Source organism: Schistocerca serialis, chromosome 6, assembly GCF_023864345.2.
Source record: "Schistocerca serialis cubense isolate TAMUIC-IGC-003099 chromosome 6, iqSchSeri2.2, whole genome shotgun sequence".
NCBI classification, from domain to species: Eukaryota; Metazoa; Arthropoda; class Insecta; order Orthoptera; family Acrididae; genus Schistocerca; species Schistocerca serialis.
Genome location: NC_064643.1, coordinates 291,992,992 through 292,013,668, shown reverse-complemented (window position 1 = coordinate 292,013,668; position 20,677 = coordinate 291,992,992). Strand labels below are relative to the sequence as shown.

Here is a 20,677-nt window from a genome sequence, read left to right as displayed (position 1 = left end):
AAGGTCATGCAAAGCAGCAGAAGTGAGGACAGTGAGAAACTTGACATCTTGATTGGTGGTTATGAAGTAGATGAAGTTAAGGAATTCTGTTATGAGGCAGCAAAATAACTCATGATGGATGGAACAAGGAGGGCATACAAAGCAGAATAGCACTGGCAAAAAGGGCATTTCTGGCCAAGAGAAGACCATTAGTATCAAATATAGGCCCTAATTGGAGGAAGAAATTTCTGAGAATGTATGTTTGGAGTACAGAACTGTATGGTAGTGAAATATGAACTATGGGAAAACTGGAACAGAAGAGAATAGAAGCATTTGCGATGTGGTGCTATAGATGAATGTTGAAAATTAGATGGAATGGTAAAGTAAGGAATGAGGAGGTTCAGCACAAAATCGGAGAGGGAAGGACTATGACAAGAAAAAGGGACAGGATGGTGGGACAACTGGTAAGATGTCAGGGAATAATTTCCATGGTATTAGAGGGAGCTGTAGAGGGTAAAAACCACAGAGGAAGACAGAGATTGGAAAATACCCCGCAAATAACTGAGAAAGTAAGTTGCAAGTGCTACTCTGAAATGAAGAGGTTGGCACAGGAGAAGTATTCGTGGCGGTGCGCATCAAACCAGTCAGAAGACTGCTGACTAAAAAATAAAAAAAGAATACACAGAGTTTGTGGATTTATGAAGTTTGTGCTGTTATAACTGTAGGTAGTATATTAATAAAAGGTGGGTTTCCCAAAAACACTCCAACAAAACATAGCAAGGCTGTCAATTATAAAGCAAACTGTAGAATTCATTAAAATGAGAGTTACTACAACATTATTGAAAGGATACATTGCCACTCACCACACAGCGGAAATGTTGAGTTGCAGATAGGCACATCAAAAAGATGATCAAACAAGTAAACTTTCAACCAGAAAGGCTTCCATCCAAAATAGCCAAAACACTCATGCACACACGCAAATGCAACTCTCACACTGATATTGTGGTCACATGTGTACGAGTTGCATTAGAGAGTTGTCTAATTCAGATGAAGGCCTCTCTGGCCAAAAGCTTACATGTTTGACCAACTTTTTTTGCTGTGCCTATCTGTGACTCAACCTCCCTGCTATATGGTGAGTAGCAACCTACCCTCTTCAGAATATGGCCGTTATTCCATCCTGAATTTTCCACTTTATAAAATGAGAGTGAGTTTGATAACTTGATCTTCAAGTAAGCAAATTATTAAATGTACATTAAGATTAAATTGTAACTCACAAATATAATCACAGGAAATGAGACATTAGCTTTGGTAAATGGTTCGTTGAACAGCTGTGGGAGCAAATGAATACTCCGTTTATTATTATGAATGAACAACTATATGCAATGAAAGGCTGAACGAATCAACTGAGTTCTAAACTGAAGATCATATGGACCAACTAGAGCTTCTGTTAGCAACAAGTTTACAAAGGGCAGGCTCTAGATAGTGATGGGACAACTGACTGTTTTCAACAACCAATGAGTCAGTCGATTGTTCTTCCATTCAAGTCAGTTTTTTCAGTTGAATGAAACAATCGAATGAAACTAGTTTCTGGGGCTGTGTCAGCTATATGAAAGTTTTCACTCACTCACAAGGTTTAAGTGTTTTCATTCAATGTGAGACAACTGACTGAAACAAGTTTCCATCAGTTGTGGCTGTTGTATGAATGTTTTCACTCATTGGCCGGGTTTCAGTGGTTTCATTCAATGCAAAACAACCAACTGACGCAAGTATCTGTCAGTACACGCGTTATATGAATCTTTTCACTTACTCTCTGGGCTTGAGTTATTTCATTCTCATTCTTATTCTTATTCACGCTTTTTCGTGGGGGGGGGGGGGCAGCGACAGTCACTGCAGTGGGCGCATGGCTCCAACGCCATTGCCCCTTCCTGCTTCTACCAGGTCCAGGGCAGCAGCCGGAGCGGGGTGGTAGCACCATGGCCGGCCCAAGTGGAGCACAGCACTGGCTCGGGACCTGTGTTAGCAGTAACTGGCCACGACACCACATCCCTGTGCCGGCTGCTGCCCTGTGCCTGGTAGTAGGAGGACACTACATGGAGCATGTGCGACGCTCAGTGGCTAGATTTTTTGTAATTAACAGACATCTTTGCACCTTTTGAGTAAAACAAAATGCAAACAATCAGAAAGATCTGGTATGTATCCTTTCTTGTTCACATACCCCTAACAGAACTTTTATGCTTGCTCAACTTTGTACTCCCAATGAAGCTTTCACTAGTTACATGTTGTTAATTGCACTTGGAATGATTTTATGCACAGCAGTTTATATCTCAGTTTTAAGTGGTGAAAAGAAGAATTTTTCTTTCAGTACATAATCACACGAGAATTTATATTGCTTATTTTGACTTGGGTCCACTGGTCTTCACATACACATGAGGTGGGGCTACCCTCCCAAAAAATTCTAGAACTTAATCCACAATTTTTTTTTCTACCCTTACCTTTTACTTATTGTACATATCTTCCTTCAAAATACTCTCCTCCACAACTGATACACCACTCCCAATGATGACATTGCTATCCTTAGTGTAAGTGATGAAGAGTTACATGATGTGTTGAATGGAATGAACATTCTAATGAGTAACATTCTAATGAGTACAGAATATTGATTGTGAGTAAACTAGAAAAAGACAAAATTGGTGAGAAGTAGCAGAAATGAGAACAGGAGAAACTTAACAGAATTGGGGATCCTGAAGTAGATGAAATGAAGGAATTCTGCTACTTAGGCAGCAAAATAAGCCATGATGGACAGAGGAAAGTGGACATAAAAAGCAGACTAGCACTGGCAAAAGGGGCATTCCTGGCTGAAAGAGGTCTACTAGTATCAGACAAAGGCCTTAATTTGAGGAAGAAATTTCTGAAAGTGTACTCCCAACACCATTTCCATTTCCAGAAGCAGTCCTGGTCCACCACTTGCTGGATCACATGAAGCGCAATCTTCAGATTTTCTTTTATGTCTACTATCACCGCAAATCTTTGTCCTTTCAATTGGAAATAAGAAAAAAGTCCGCAGGGGCCAGGTCTGGAGAGTAAAGAGGATGAGGCAGCAGAGTGATTTCGTTTTTTGTGTAACAGTCACACACCAACAGGAATTAATGTGCAGGTGTGTTGTCATGATGTAAGAGTCATGAACTGTCTCACCCCATTTCAGGCTGTTCTCACATTTTCTCTCAAGTGTCGCAACATCAATTAATAGTTTGTTCTTGTGGCATAAATTCATGATGAACTAATCCTTCAAAGACAAAGAAAACTGTCAGCATGGTTTTGACATTTGACTTGACCTGATGAGCCCTTTTTGGTCTTGGAGAACCTTTCCCAACCTATTGTGAAGATTGAACCTTGGTCTCGATATCATAAACGTAGACCCACATCTCACCACCAGTTATGATTCTCTGAATGAATCTCTCGTTTTCATTTGCATGATCCAAAAGCTGTTTACAGATCGGGAGGTAAAGGTCTTTCTGGTCTTGACTCATGAGCCATGGGATGAACATGGTGGCAACTCGATGCATTCCAGGATGTTGTTTCAGGATTTCATGACATGATCCAACTGAAATGTTTCATTCAGTCTTTGACTGGCATGCTAACGTTGTTGACGTTCCTGGCACGAGCGTCATCAGTAGACATCGAAGGGCACCCTACATGAAGATTATCTTCAACATCTGTTAGGTAATTTTTAAACTGTGTGAACCATTCGAAACACAGAGAACAGCTTAAGCAATCATCACTGTAGGCTTCCTGCATAATTTGGTGTGTCCCTGTAAAGATTTTCTTGAGTTTTGCGTATAATTTAAAGCAGACGCATTGCTCCTCTAACTCTGCCATCTCAAAATTCGCAAACTGTGTGACACAATGTTCTACTCATTACAGCACTGAACAATAACTAGCAGACATACAACAATGAAACTTCTGGCAGTTACACACAAAAAACAGGCATGTGCAGGGATGCCAACCACATTACGCTCCAACACATCATTGGTACGAAATTACGAATGCCCCAGAATTTCTTGAACAGATCTTATATGCCACTGCTTTACTTCACCTAATGAAAGCACTACAGATCGGTTTAACTCACTAGAATAACTGGGTAATTCAGTCAACTAAACCACTAAACAGTGGTTTCAGTTCAATGCTGAATGAATACATGCTTCCACTGCCAGAAAAAACTAAAGACTGGTTTCACCTGGGACGGGGGGGGGGCAAAGATGCATAACACACAAGTCAGTACAGAAAACACCACTGGATTGTGTTGACTGTTTTCATTCGGTTGCTCCCACCACGGACTGGTTTCACAATCAAAATAAATGAATGTATAATAATCCAACTTATATGTAAAGCTACAACTGACTGTTTCACTTGTTTCCATTCAGTGGCTCCCACAGACCAGTTTTACTCAAAAGAATAAATGAACACTTCTATCGATACGTAAAGCTACAACAGAATGAGTGCAATTGTTTTCCACCAACCAACTGAATCAATTGTTTTCATTCAACTGTTCCCAACACTCACTCAAGATGGTCAAAGAGAGAACTGCTTACAGCCCAAGACAAACTGAAAACTGAAACATTAATCTGTTAGAATTTTTACTAGCTCATGAGATACTGACATCTGCTGTCTGATGATTCAATAAGAAAGTTGTTTAACACAACTGAATTGGAAATACATCCAAAGGATAGTGAAGTGGTAAAATTGCTGAAAGTACTTTTTCAAATCTTTTCAACTATGTTATTTCAAGTTACAAACCACCAAATACAAGGAGTGGGAGGAGTAGGTGGGCAGGAATGAAATTAAATATTTCTACATCTCCTGTGGGCTAAACTAGCAAGTGCATACAAGAGTACTGGAGAGGAAACTTTTCTTCTGAGCCAACTACTCTGTTATGAGGGGGTACTCAAAGGTTTTAATAATCATCTAAGGAAAAAAGTTCTCATCACTTTTTTGTTTGTTTGGAGGTGTGTTTGCAACCCTAGTACATATCAAAATCTCCATGCCATTTTGTTTTGGCTCCTCAAGCAATATGTCAATGTACCATGGTGTGGTGATTTCAATGTTTACCAAGACTGCAGACATGCACCAACAAATAAATAAAAATTAATTATACAATTTTTCTTCCAAGCAGTAGTTATAACTTTGTGATTACCATTCATAAAATTTGTGGATGAAAACAAACCTTCAACACGGTCAATGCAGACAAGAGAAAGCCCAATTGGGCAAGGTCGATGTGGTGAACGAGTCCCAAACACTCCTAAACGTGCTCCGTTCAATCTGGGAGGTGATACTTTTGCTCTGATGTGAGTAGAGTCATTTTTGTGGAAATGGAAGAGAATCCTGAAACAGAAAATTCAGTATGTCACCCATTTATATTCAATAAATTCAACAACCATCTTTACTATAAAGATGTTTAGCAATTAACTCCTTGAACAGGAGAGTGAACAATCTCTTCATCTTTCCTTTGATCTCCTTGAATCTAGAATAAAACTCCTCTGGTTTTAAAAGCTTAGACTTCTAAAATTCTCCTTTCATGTTATCTGTTTTGCTGTATTATTTTTATAAAAAGTCTCATAGCTTAACATGAACAGAAATTTTGCATTTATGCATTCTGGAAGGAGTGCTACACTCTTCAACATTCTTTGATCTCAAACAAAGTCTGTTTACTATAAAGTCTTCCATGGAAAAGTGCACTAATTCACTTTTAAGGTGCTTAGGGAAATCCAAAAAACATTTTTGCCCTGTTTATCAAAAAATTATTTAAAAAAAGAAAGTGGTCACATATAAAGTTTTTGGGCTGTGACAATATTAAAATTTTATTTTAGGAAAACACAAACCAAAAAAATCTAATCTGACACCACAAGTATTAAAAGATCACTTTATTATTACTATAATACAGAGTGTAGGTGATAAATACAGGAGTCAAGTATTGTGGTTGAATAGTTGAATTTTCAGTGCTCATCAGTCTTTTGATTGGTTTGATGAGGCCAGCCATAAATTCGTCTCCTACGCCAACCTCTTCATCTTAGAGTAACACTTGCAACCCACCACGTCTTCAATTATTTGCTAGATATGTTCCACTCTCTGTTTTCCTCTACAGTTTTTAGCCCCTGCAGCTCCCTCTAGGACCATGAAAGTTATACCCTAATGTCTTAACAGATGTCATATCATCCTGTCCCTTCCTCTTGTCAGTGTTTCCCTTATATTCCTTCCCTGTCTGATTCTGCAAGGAACACCCCCATTCCTAACCTCATCAGTACATTTAATTTCAACATTCTTTTGCAGCACCAAACCTCAAATGCTTTGATTCTCTTCTGTTCGTTTTCCCACAGTAGTTGTTTCACTACCATACAATGCTCTGCTCCAAATGTACACTTTCAGAAATTTCTTCCTCAAATTAAGGCCTTTGTCTGATACTAGTAGACCTCTTTCAGCCAGGAATCCCCCTTTTGCCAGTGCTATTCTGATTTTTATGTCCACTTTCCTCTGTCCATCATGGCTTATTTTGCTGCCTAAGTAGCAGAATTCCTTCATTTCATCTACTTCAGGATCCCCAATTCTGTTAAGTTTCTCCTGTTCTCATTTCTGCTACTTCTCACCAATTTTGTCTTTTTCTGGTTTACTCACAATCAATATTCTGTACTCATTAGAATGTTCATTCCATTCAACACATCATGTAACTCTTCATCACTTACACTAAGAATAGCAATGTCACGAAAGGAATCTTATCACCAATATACTTTCACCCTGAATTTTAATCCCATTGAACCTTTCTTTTATTTCAGTCATTATTTAATCTATGTATACATTGAACAGTAGTCCCTGTCTTATATCATCTTTAATCCAAGCACTTTTTCTTGGCCTTCCAGTCTTATTCTTCCTTCTTGGTTCTTGTACATATTGTATATTACCCACCTTTCCCTACAGCTTACCCCTACTTTTCTCAGAAAAATCGAACAACTTGCACCGTTTTACATTGCTGAATGTTTTTTGCAGATCAACAAATCCTATAAATGTGTCTTGATTTTCCACTTTCCTTCAGTCTTGCTTCCATTACAAAATGCAATATCCAAACTGCCTCAGTGGTGCTTTTACCTTTCCCAAAGCCAAATTGATCATCATCTAACAGATTCTCTACTTTTTTTCTGTTCTTCTGTATATTATTCTTGTCAGCAACTTGGATGCACGAGTTGTTCAGCTGATTGTGTGATAATTCTTATACTTGTTGGCTCTTGCTATCTTCATAATTGTGTGGATGATGTTTCTCCGAAAGACAGGGTATATCACCTGTCATATGTTCTACATACCAATGTGAATAGTCATTCCATTACCAATTCCCCCAATGATTTTAGAAATTGTGATGGAACATTATCTATCCCTTCTGCCTTATTTGACATTAAGTCTTCCACAGCTCATTTAAATTATGATTCTAATACCGGATCCCCTATCTCTTCCCTGTTGACTCCTGTTTCTTCTTGTAGCACTTCATCAGACAAGTCTTTCCTCTCACAGAGAACTTCAATGTACTCTTTCCACCCATCTGCTCTCTCTTCTGCATTTAATAGTAGAACTCCCACTGCACTCTTTAATGTTATTGTCCTTGTTTTTAGGCTTCTTCATACCTATGTTTTTGTTTCCAATTTCTGTGATTGTTCTTTTTAGGGATGTCCATGCCTCTTCAACTGAACTGCCTACCAAGCTATTCTTAATCACATAGTCTCAATTTTTTTCGACACACTTTTGAAGACGGTCTCCAGCTTTTGTATTCCTAAGTTGAAGAAGTCTCCTGCCAACCAGCTGAGAAAGCTTGTGACCTCAGCTCAGACTTCATCATCACTCTTGAAGCATTTGCCACCTAAGTGTTCCTTTAGCTTGGGGAAGAGGTGATAATCGCTGGGGGCTATGTCCAGGCTGAATGGGGGATGCGGCATAACAGTCCACCCAAATTTCTTCAGAGGCTTCTGTGTTTGACAAGTGACATGGGGTCGCACGTTGTTGTGAAGAAGCACTACCCCCTCCAATAGTCATCTTCTCCGGCAATTCTGGATTGCTCGCCGGAGTTGGGTCAATGTTTCACAATATCCGTTTGAGTTTATTGTCACCCCAGGTTGTATGATATCAATGAGGAGTGCTCCCTTCCGTCCATCAGTCAGCATCCAGGGGACCCAGCAAGCACACATCCTGTGATACCCCACGTTGCTGTTAAAGCTCTTTCAATTGTGCCATGGGAAGCTTCTTTGAGCAGCTCACTGTTGATCATCTGGACAATTGCGTCCAAAACTGGCGGTCTTACACTTTGTTCTTCATCGTGAACTTCCGTGCAACCGTCGGCAAAAGCCCTGCACCATTTGTGGACATGATGAACGGACATGCACTCTTCATCATAAACCTCAGTCAGTTGCCAATGAATCTCAATACGCAGTAACTTCCTTGCATGGAAAAACCAGATTACTGCTCGAACTTCACACTTGGCGGAAGCAGTGATCAACACTGAATGACGTAGCGAATCGTGAACGGGTGGGCCCGAGAGTGGGGAAACCACTGCACACGGTACTATTGTCACATTTAGCCTAGCACCTTCCTTCAAGACTGTAGCTCATTTGGAACCTTACTTTTGGTACCACCCTCGTATATACAGATATACACCATTCCTCAATGTATGACAAATGGAAATTAAATTACAAGTGCAGATCACAATAAGTATCAGAGACAAGGGAAGAATTTGCATTTTGATCGAACCTGCTGATAACAAATCTAATAGTACGGCTCTAAATTACTTCAATGTTTTCCTTTGATCTGACATGGCTTGGAACCCAAACACAAAGCAGTACTCGTACTAGTGGTCTACATGTGATCTCCATTGACTAGTAAACTGAAGTCTACCATTTTCCTTCTCCACTGCTGATCAAATGTGCTCATTCCATTTCGTATCATACTGCTTTGCAACATTACACATAGAGATTTAATTATCATGACTCTGTCAAGCAGCCATCACCAATACCATATTCTTACTCATCTGTATTAATTTAGATTTGTCTAAATATAGAGGTAGCTGTCATTCACCATACCACATAGAAATTCTGTCATCCTGTATCTTCCAACAGTCACACAATGATGACACACTGCTGCACACTACAGCATCGTCAGCGAACACTTGCAGATTCTGCTCGCTCTATCCATCAGATCAAGAGCAGTCCTATTACACTTCCCCCATGTTGACTCACAGAAAACATTTTTCTGGTACCAAAGACAAGTAAGGTGACAAAACCAACTTCATAAATAATGGCTGGTAAATGTACTAAGTTAATTAAAAGTTATTCGCATTGGCCAAGGAGGCTATTCACCATTTTTAAATGCAACTCTGAAGGAGGTTGGAATGTTCCTTTAAATTTCTAAGAAAGGCAAAGGCCTTGTTCCTGTATACGGTAGATCAAAGAAAAATAACTGCATTCACACATCAATTACTAATACTTGCATTTTATCTAATATATAACTGTTCTCAAATTTTAAAAACATATTCTATTAACTGTAATTGGATAGATAAAAAAATCTAATCACCAAGCTGCAACAGGAGAACACACACACACAAATAGGTTTAACTTATGTAAGCTTTCAGAGCCAGGGGCTCCTTCCAGCAGCAGAGTTGAGTGGGAAGGAAGAGCAGTGAAGGAAAAGGACTGGAGAGGTTTAGGAAAAGGGATATAATTCGGAAAGGTCACCATAACCCCGGGTCATGAGAGACTTATCAGATGGGATGAGAATGAAAGACTGATTATTGGGAACTGCACCAGAGAGAGAGCTTAAAGGTGGAAGTCAGGGTAATATGCAAGACAAAGATTACTGATAAACATCATGTATGAATTAATCAAAGTGAAAATCTAAGTGCATTGCATGTAACAGAGGTGGGAGGGGGGGGGGGGGGACGGTGTAAAATGACTGATCAGAAAACAAAAGATGTACAAAACTACAATGGAGTGAAAAAAGGAGTAGTTACCGTGAAGAAATGCTGAAACAGAAGGAATTAACACAAATTAAGGCAAGGTGGGTGGTGAGAACCAAGGATATACGTCGAGTTCTGCTAAACTGGTGTACGGGAAGCATCTAGATGGTGTGCGTAGTGAAACAGGCACCGAGGTCATGGCTGTCACATTGTAGAGCATGCTCTGCAACAAGATATTGTGTGTTGCTGGTACAAACCTTATGCCTATGCCCATTCATCGTAACTGATAAATGAGTAGTAGCCACGGCAGTGTAAAAGCCTGAACACGGTTTACATAACAACTGGTATATGACGTGTCGTTTCACAGGTGGCTCTGCCTTTGATAGTATATGTTTTGCCCATTACAGGGCTGGTATAGATGGTGGTAGGAGGGTGCATAGAGTAAGTTGTGCAGTAGAGATGGTCACAGTGGTAGGAGCCATAGGGTTGGGAGACGGGTGCAGAAGGAGCATAGGGTCTGACAAGGACGTTATGGAGAATGGGAGGGTGGTGAAAAGCTATTATAGGTGTGGTGGGCAAAATCTCAGACAGAAAGGATCTCATTTCAGGGCATGATTTTAGAAAGTCATGGTCTTATCGAAGTAGCTGATTAATACATTCAAGTTCGGGATAATACTGAGTGACAAGTGGTGGGCTCCGAAGTTGTTTTTTGGAGATATCAGCAGTCTCAGGATTGGATGTGATGGCCTGGGAAATCTGACTTTGAATTAGGCTGGCGAGATAATTACTTCCAGCGAAGGCAGAAGTCCTCTTTTCAAAATCATGCTTTTGCACTATCAAAACTTAGATCCCACATACTGTTTCTTGAAACCTGCTTGTCCCTTGGAGTTACTCCCAAAGGTCTAACATTTGAAGTTCTCATTTCTGGATGTAATCCTACTCTAATGTAATCCTCCGTTACATCAGGCTCTTTTACAGTTTCAAACACAGCAATCTCTTGCACTTACCTGACTAATCTGTGACCTATATGCCTCATCTGCCGATTTTCACTTCACCAGACTTCTCTCTTTTCACAAAATACTGCAGTTATCCGCCCCTCATGTTTCCTTGGATGGCATCATCCACCAAGCCAACTTCAGACTGCGACAACATGCCAGACTTCACTTCAAAAAGCTATACCACCTTCTCCTAAAATTCCTCAACAGTTCAGCTCCCCAAACAGCCATACCATCAACCACTATTCTTCTTCTACAAACCAAACTTAGCCAAGCTCCTTAACATCCCACAGCCTTCATCACTGCCTCCGACCAAAAATAACTTACAATCACAAAAAAGTCACAACAATACAGTGCACACAACCTCTCATCTAGAGCACTCACCCCTCCTGAATTACCTGCATTTGTCATGGAACAAGAGTGGCAGGATGTTAATAGTGCCGATAACATAGATAACAAATGTAATGCTTTCCGTAACACATTTCTCACGCTCTTTGAGAGTTGCTTTCAATTAGAACATTCTTAACGGTGTACTAGTAGTAATAGGCAGCCCATGTGGCTGACTAATCGTATAAGGATATCATGTGGGTCAAAGCGGGAATTATATCAAAATGTTAGTAGCAGTCACAATCAAGCTGCAGTAGCCCATTACTAACAGTACTGTAAGGTGCTTAAAAATGTTATTAGGAATCCAAAGAGTAAGTGGTATGCAAATAGAATACCTAATTCACAGGATAAAATTAAAGCCATATGGTCTGTTGTGAAGGAAGTGTCTGGTCAGCAGCACAAGATTGATGATATAAAGTCAGTTTGTAGTAAAAATATTTCTGTTACTGATAAATCAGATATATGTACAGTATTTAACGATCATTTTCTGAGCATTGTGGTGGAAAAAAAAAAAAAGTTTCTACAGGGAATCATATAACTTTCTTGGCAAATGCCTTTCCAAGATTGATGTCTGAAATACTCCTCTGTGATACATACGGGTGAGAGGAGAGGGGGGTGGGGGGGGGGGGGGCAGAGTCAACAATTAAATCACTGAAGACTAAGGACTCTTATGGATATGACGGAGTGCCTAGCAGAATATTAAAGTACTGTGCTGCACATGTTAGCCCTATATTTAGCCATACTTTTAATTTTTCCTTTAGAAATGGTCAGTTTCCTGGACGATTAAAATACTCAGCAGTAAAGCTGCTTTATAAAAATCAAGAAAAGGATAATGTAGACAATTTTAGACCTATTTCTATGCCACCAATGTTTGTTACAGTTATTGAAAAGGCTGTGCATGTAAGGATAATTGATCATTTTATATGACATGATTTGCTACCAAATGTACAGTTTGGATTTACAAGTCCTTTAACAACAGAAAATGCTATATCCTCTTTTCTCTGTGAGGTACTGGATGGGCTAAACAAAAGGGTTCGAACACTAGACATATTTTTTGATTTGACTAAGGCGTTTCATTGTGTTGATCACAAATTATTGCTCCAGTAGTTGGACCATTACAGAATACGGGGAGTAGCTAACAATTGGTTCACCTCTTACTTTAGCAACAGACAGCAAAAGTTCATTATTCACAATGGTGAGAATGACTGTGATGTGGTGTCTGAGTGGGGTACAGTCAAGTGGGGGGGTGCCCTAGGGATCCTGCTCCTTATTTATATAAATGATATGCCCTCTAGTATTCTGGGAAAAACTAAAATATTTCTGTTTGCTGATGACCCTAGCTTGGTAGTAAAGGATGTTGTGTGCAACATTGGCCCGGTTTCAAATAGTGCAGTTCATGACCTAAGTTCATGGATGGTAGAAAATAAACTAGTACTAAATCACAGCAAGACTCAGTTTTCACAGTTTCTAACACACAATTCAACAAAACTAGACATTCTAATTTCACAGAATGGGCATGTGATTAGTGAAACTGAACTGTTCAAATTTCTAGGTGTTCAGATAGACAGTAAACGGTCATGGAAAGCCCACCTTCAGGAACTTGTTCAAAGACTTAATGTTGCCATTTTTACTATTCGAATGGTATTTGAAGTGAGTGATCATTCGACATGAAAATTAGTCTACTTTGCTTACTTTCATTCACTTATGTTGTATGGTATTATATCTTGGTGTAACTCTTCCCATTCATAAAAGCATATTTTTGGCTCAGAAACGGGCGATTCAGGCAATAAATGGTGTAAGTTCACGAACCTCTTGTCCTTGTCGACCCCTGTTCATGAGCCTGGGTATTTTGACATTGGCCGCAACCATTTTCAATAAGCTACCGCTCGTGTTCAAAAATCTTTGCAGTAATCCACACACTTTCAAGTCAAAACTGAAGAGTTTCCTCATGGGTCACTCCTTCTATTCTGTCGAGGAGTTCCTTGAAAAATTAAGGTGATTCTTGTTGTATTGTTGATTGCGTTTACTTAAACTTATGGCTTGACTTTTTTTTCGGGTACATAAACATATTTTTTTCTGTTATTACTTTTCTGTTGTAATTTCATGTACTGACATGTTCCATGACCTTGGAGATTTGATCCTCAATTTGGTCCCTCAGTTAGGTCCTAAGGAACTTTACGCGTAAATAAATAAATAAATGTTCAAGGGTCTCACTTTCAGCCCTTCAGTGAAGGGCCAACTTCCCTTTACATGTAACATCAACTGGAAATATCTCTTTGCGACCCAACCCCAAAACCTTTCCAACAGCAAACCTGAAACTGAACCCTGCCTTGAACAGTTCCGACCATGATCCCAACTTGATCCATCAGCACTACCACAACCTTAAAATCATCTCTTGCATGCCTCCCTAGAATTCCTCAAATCCAAAAATGTGTCACAGCACAATGTCAGGATTTCCAACACTTGACATAAATGGAATTTTATGAAAGTGATTACAACTACTGTCTTTTTCGACATCCTCTAGTTGCTGTTGCTAATGTAATGTTACAATGTAAGTACATACCACAAAATTAAACATTAGTTTCTTATTCATGGAAAGTTGCTATTAGTAAAGCTTGATACTTCAATTTCTTTCTCCCAAATCTGTTCAATTTTTAAACATTAATTTAAACATAAAGTAAAATAAAGGAAAGGCAACCACCACCTACAACAGATCCATGCATGGAGCACAGAAACACGTAACAGAAGCAACATGTGCATTAGCTTTCAAGTGCTACCTCTTTTTCTAGCAAAAGTGCACGTGCACACACACACACACACACACACACACACACACACACACACACACACACACACACACACACACACACACACGCCCGAGGCCATATTATTGAAAGCAGTTGCCTGAGCTGATGGAACTGGGGAGGGAATAGGGAAGGACACAAGGTTAGCAGGAAAGAGGCAGGTCTTTGGACAGATGGCTGCCCAGCAGCACAACAACATGAAAAGCGTACGGAGGTAACAGCGCAATGAGATGCAGGAAGGAGGACTGGGGTGGGGGTTGTGGGGGAATGAGGGAACAAGATAAGGGAAGAAAAGAGAGGATGAAGATGAAGAGGGAGAAAGGGAGAGGAGAGAGAAGGAAAGGGGTTGAGAACTGGGGGGGGGGGGGGGGGGGCAGCGAGAGAGAGAGCGAGAGAGAGAGAGAGAGAGAGAGAGAGAGAGAGAGAGAGAGAGAATGGGGCAGGCAGAGGAAGAGTGGTGTAGACAGAAGAGAGAAGGACAAGTTAAGGCTGTAGATTCCTCAACTTGCGGCATAGGATGGTGGGGTTTCGGGTTCCGCTGGATAGGTCAGGAGTCCACTATACAAAGCAGGCAGCTACATGGGTGGCAGGGGTTGTGTCGCGTGGACTGGGCAGTTTTTTTAGGTCAGATGCCCTCGGGCAAGTACAGAAAGGGCAACAGCCTCAAATGGTGCGGGGCAAAGTCAGGACATGCAGGGACCAAGCAGCGATCTGTACTGTAATTGTAAACTGTCGAAGCTGCGTTGGTAAAGTACCAGAACTTCAAACGCTGATAGAAAGCACCGAAGCTGAAATCGTTATAGGTACAGAAAGCTGGCTGAAGCCAGAGATAAATTCTTCCGAAATTTTTACAAAGGCACAGACGGTGTTTAGAAAGGATAGATTGCATGCAACCAGTGGTGGTGTGTTTGTCGCTGTTAGTAGTAGTTTATCCTGTAGTGAAATAGAAATGGATAGTTCCTGTGAATAATTATGGGTGGAGGTTATACTCTACAACCGAGCTAGGTTAATAATGGGCTCCTTTTACCGACCTCCCGACTCAGCAGCATTAGTGGCAGAACAACTGAGAGAAAATCTGGAATACATTTCACATAAATTTCCTCAGCATGTTATAGTCTTAGGTGGAGATTTCAATTTACCAGATATAGACTGGGGCACACAGATGTTTAGGATGGGTGGTAGAGACAGAGCATCAAGTGACATTATACTGAGTGCGCTAACCGAAAATTACCTTGAGCAATTAAACAGAGAACCAACTCGTGGAGATAACATCTTGGACCTACTGATAACAAACAGACCCGAACTTTTTGACTCTGTAAGCGCAGAACAGGGAATCAGTGATCATAAGGCTGTTGTAGCATCCCTGAATATGGAAGTAAATAGGAATATAAGAAAAGGGAGGAAGGTTTATCTGTTTAGCAAGAGTAATAGGAGGCAGATTTCAGACTACCTAACAGATCAAAACGAAAATTTCTGTTCCGACACTAACAATGTTGAGTGTTCATGGAAAAAGTTCAAGGCAATCATAAAATGTGTTTTAGACAGGTACATGCCGAGTAAAACTGTGAGGGATGGGAAAAACCCACAGTGATTCAACAACAAAGTTAGGAAACTACTGTGAAAGCTATGAGATCTTCCCTGCAAATTTAAACGCAGCCAAAACCTCTCAGACAAACAGAAGCTGAACGATGTCAAAGGTAGTGTAAGGAGGGCTATGCGTGAAGCGTTCAGTGAATTCAAAAGTAAAATTCTATTTACCGACTTGACAGAAGATCCTAGGAAGTTCTGATCTTACGTTAAATCAGTAAGTGGATTGAAACAGCATATCCAGACACTCTGGGACGATAATGGCATTGAAACAGAGGATGACACGCGTAAAGCTGAAATACTAAAACACCTTTTTCCAAAGCTGTTTCACAGAGGAAGACCGCACTGCAGTTCCTTCTCTAAATCCTTGCACGAACGAAAAAATGGCTGACATCGAAATAAGTGTCCAAGGAATAGAAAAGCAACTGAAATCACTCAACAGTGGAAAGTCCACTGGACCTGACGGGATACCAATTCGATTCTACACACAGTAAGCGAAAGAACTTGCCCACCTTCTAACAGCCGTGTACGGCAAGTCTCTAGAGGAACGGAAGGTTCCAAATGATTGGAAAAGAGCACAGGTAGTTCCAGCTTTCAAGAAGGGTCGTCGAGCAGATGCGCAAAGCTATAGGCCTATATCTCTGACATCTTTTTGTTGTAGAATTTTAGAACATGTTTTTTGCTTGCGTATCATGTCATTTCTGGAAACCCAGAATCTACTCTGTAGGAATCAACATGTATTCCAGAAACAGCGAGCGAGTGAGACCCAACACGCTTTATTTGTTCATGAGACCCAGAAAATATTAGATACATGCTCCCAGGTAGCTGCCATTTTCCTTGACTTTCAGAAGGCATTCAATACAGTTCCGCACTGTCGCCTGATAAACAAAGTAAGAGCCTACGGAATATCAGACCAGCTGTGTGGCTGGATTGAATAGTTTTTAGCAAACAGAACACAGCATGTTGTTCTCAATGGAAAGACGTCTACAGACGTTAAAGTAACCTCTGGCGTGCCACAGGGGAGTGTTATGGGACCACTGCTTTTCACAATACATATAAATGATCTAGTAGATAGTGTCGGAAGTTCCATGCGGCTTTTCATGCATGATGCTGTAGTATACAGAGAAGTTGCAGCATTAGAAAATTGTAGCGAAATGCAGGAAGATCTGCAGCGGATAGGCACTTGGTGCAGGGAGTGGCAACTGACCCTTAACATAGACAAATGTAATGTACTGCGAATACATAGAAAGAAGGATCCTTTGTTGTATGATTATATGATAGCAGAACAAACACTGGTAGCAGTTACTTCTGTAAAATATCTGGGAGTATGCGTACAGAACGATTTGAAGTGGAATGATCATATAAAATTAATTGTTGGTAAGGTGGGTGCCAGGTTGAGATTCACTGGGAGAGTTCTTACAAAATGTAGTCCATCAACAAAGGAGGTGGCTTACAAAACATTCATTCGACCTATAATTGAGTATTGTTCATCAGTGTGGGATCCGTACCAGGTAGGGTTGACAGAGGACATAGAGAAGATCCAAAGAAGAGCGGCACGTTTTGTCACTGGGTTATTTGGTAAGCATGATTGCATTTCTGGATGAGGTATCAAATATATTGCTTCCCCCTACTTATACCTCCCAAGGAGATCACAAATGTAAAATTAGAGAGATTCGAGCGCGCATGGAGGCTTTCCGGCAGTCGTTCTTCCTGCGAACCATACGCGACTGCGTAGTAAAGCAGCTGCTTAAGTCATTTGTGTTGTGGCGTGCAGCTGGATGGACAAGTTTGTAGTATGTCAAAGTATTGTGGTCGCCATTCAAGTGAATAGGCAGTTAGTTACTTGTCATGCCCACATAGAATTCTGTGCAGTTATTGCAGCATAGCTGATATAAACATGGCTGTTTCCACATGTGGCCCTGCCTTTTAAGGGTAGGAAATGCATGTGACTTGACTGCAGTAGGTGGTAGGTGGGTGTATGGGAAAGGTCGTGCGTCTGGGCTGACCAAAATGGAATGACCCATGGGGTACAGTATTGGGAGTAAGTTTGGAATAAAGATAGACAAGGATATTCTGTAAGTTGGGTGGGCGGCAGAATACTACTTTGGGGGATGTGGATAGGATTTTGGGTAAGATATTCCTCATCTCAGGGCATGGCAAGAGATTGTCGAAGCCCAAGTAGTGAATGTGGTTGAGCCTTCCATGGACTGGGTGATACTGGTTGATCAGAAAAGTGCTACTCAGTGGCTAGTTAATAGGTTTACAAGGAAAAATAAGAAGGCTGGGACTACATGTGAACAAAGGCAGTGAGAGCATTTTAAGGCATAAGGTAAATGAAGGTGATACTGCTAAATCCCTTTTCTAATCATGGATTCTGCTGCAAACATAGAAGTTGTTGTGCAAGCTGGCCAATCTGACAGTATCTGATAAACTGATTTTCAATTAAACTTGCTCTTTAGTAAAGAAATTGTCATATGATTTCTGCTCACCTCAAGTTTTATAAACGTCACAAGCAACTGAGTCAAAATAATGGAGCTTGGGCAGCTGAACTCTAGGGCCTATGTCACCGATGCAAGTTTTTTATGCCTACCACTAAAGAATATTGTGCAGAAAGCACAATCAGAGATGTGATCGTCTACACAGCACCCCATAAAAAGTTTCAGTTAAAGGTTTTATAGATTGATGACCCTTTGTTAGGCAAAGTGTTGCATTTAGCACAGGCCTAAGAAGTCATCCAAGTGGCAGGCCATCACTTGGATTCCTAGACAGACAAACTGCTGCAGTAAACAGTGAATTCAGACTTTTTTTTTTTTTTTTTTTTTGGGCGCAAAACTGCTACGGTCATTAGCGCCCGGTCTGTGACTTAGGAAATGGTAAAAAACGAAAATGGAAAGCAGCAGCAATGGGAACGAAACTCAAAAAATTGGAGAAACTAAAAGCAGAAGGAAAGCTTAAAAATCCACTACAGAAAGGGGTTGGTTGTCCCCAAAAAGAGCTTCAAATGACTGACGTCATCTCACTGGCACTAATAAACTAGAGAATGCGATCGGCCGAGCGCGTGTCACCTGCTAAAATGGACGATATATCAGGCGACAGCTGTAGACGGGCGCGTAACGGAGTAAAATAGGGGCACTCAATTAAAAGGTGTCTTATCGTACACACCTGAGAGCAGTGGGGACAGAGTGGGGGAGGATCGCCGCTTAAAAGATGTCGGTGGCTAAAAAGATAGTGCCCTATCCGAAGTCTAGTTAAAATTACCTCCTCCCGACGACGCGTTCGGGAGGAAGAGGTCCAAGCACAGGGAAGAGCTTTCACATCCCGCAATTTATTATGAGGAAGTGTCGACCAATGTGTGTGCCATAAAAGAACAACACGACGACATAAAACGCTCCGTAGATCGCCGAAGGGAATCGATCGAATAGCTGGCCGAAGAACAGAGACTGCAGCCTTGGCCGTTATATCGGCCGCCTCATTGCCACAGATACCAACGTGTCCTGGGAGCCAGAGGAACGCCACCGAGACGCCCCCAAATGGAGCAAGCGCAGGCAGTCCTGAATCCGGTGGACCAGAGGGTGGACAGGGTAGAGAGCTTGGAGACTGAAGAGAGAGCTGAGAGAATCTGAACAGATAACATACTGTATCCGCTGATGGCGGCGGATGTATTGGACAGCCTGGAGAACAGCGTAAAGCTCCGCAGTATAAACCGAACACTGGTCGGGAAGCCGAAATCGATTTGGGGTGTCGCCAACAATATAGGCACTCCCTACACCTAACGATGTTTTCGAGCCATCAGTGTAAATAAATGTGGCTTCCTTCATTTGTGCACATAGAGCAGCAAATGCCCGACGATAAACAAGTGAAGGGGTGCCATCCTTGGGAAACTGACAAATGTCACGGAGCAGGCAGATCCGGGGACGGAGCCAAGGCAGTGCTGTACCCCAAGTTGTCAAGAAAGTTTTAGGAAAGCGGAAGGAAAGAGAATGGAGCAGTTGACGGAAGCGGACGCCCGGTGGTAGTAGGGAGGTAGGGCGGCCTGCATACCCTACATCCAAGGAGACGTTGAAAAAAATGTCATGGGCCGGATTAGCAAGCATGGAAGACAGATGGCTAGCATAACGACTCAGAAGGACAGCTTGCTGACTGGACAGCGGAGGTTCAGCAGTCTCAGCATAAAGGCTTTCCACAGGGCTGGTGTAAAAAGCTCCAGACACTAAACGTAATCCACGGTGGTCGACAGAGTCGAGACACCGAAGAATAGACAGCTGAGCAGAGGAGTAAACTATGCTTCCATAGTCCAATTTCGAGCACACTAAGGCGCGATAGAGGCGGAGAAGGACCACTCGGTCCGCTCCCCAGGAGGTACCATTCAGGACACGGAGGGTGTTGAGGGATCGCAGACAGCGAGCCGAAAGATAGGAAACGTGGGAGGACCAGCACAGTTTTCTGTCAAACATAAGACCCAAGAATTTAGCGACGTCCGAAAACGGAAGGTTGACAGGTCCTAGATGTAAGGAGGGTGGAAGAAACTCCTTACGTCGCCGAAAATTAACACAAACAGTCTTACTGGGAGAAAAACGGAAGCCGGTTTCGGTGCTCCAAGTGTGGAGGCGATCGAGACATCCTTGAAGACGTCGTTGAAGAAGGCTGGTCCGTTGAGAGCTGTAGTAGATCACAAAATCGTCCACAAAGAGGGAGCCCGAGACTTCAGGAAGGAGACAATCCATAATCGGATTTATGGCGATGGCAAACAGTACAACACTCAGCACGGAGCCCTGGGGTACCCCGTTTTCTTGGGAAAAAGTACGGGAGAGAGTGGTGTTCACCCGCACTCTAAATGTGCGCTCTGCCATAAATTCATGAAGAAAAAGGGGCAGCCGACCTTGAAAGCCCCAAGAGAACAGTGTGCGGAGGATGCCTGTCCTCCAACAATTATCGTATGCTCTCTC

At 41.5% G+C, this 20,677-nt stretch overlaps 1 protein-coding gene across 1 annotated transcript in view; it reads right to left on the bottom strand.

Annotated features, from left to right (window-relative positions):
* Positions 1-20,677, bottom strand: part of LOC126483717 (tRNA (adenine(37)-N6)-methyltransferase) — a 95,054-nt gene that overhangs the window by 49,957 nt on the left and 24,420 nt on the right. Inside the window, exon 3 of the mRNA XM_050106814.1 lies at positions 5,201-5,358. Coding sequence (XP_049962771.1) covers positions 5,201-5,358 — 158 coding nt within the window. The remainder of the gene's footprint in view (positions 1-5,200; positions 5,359-20,677) is intronic.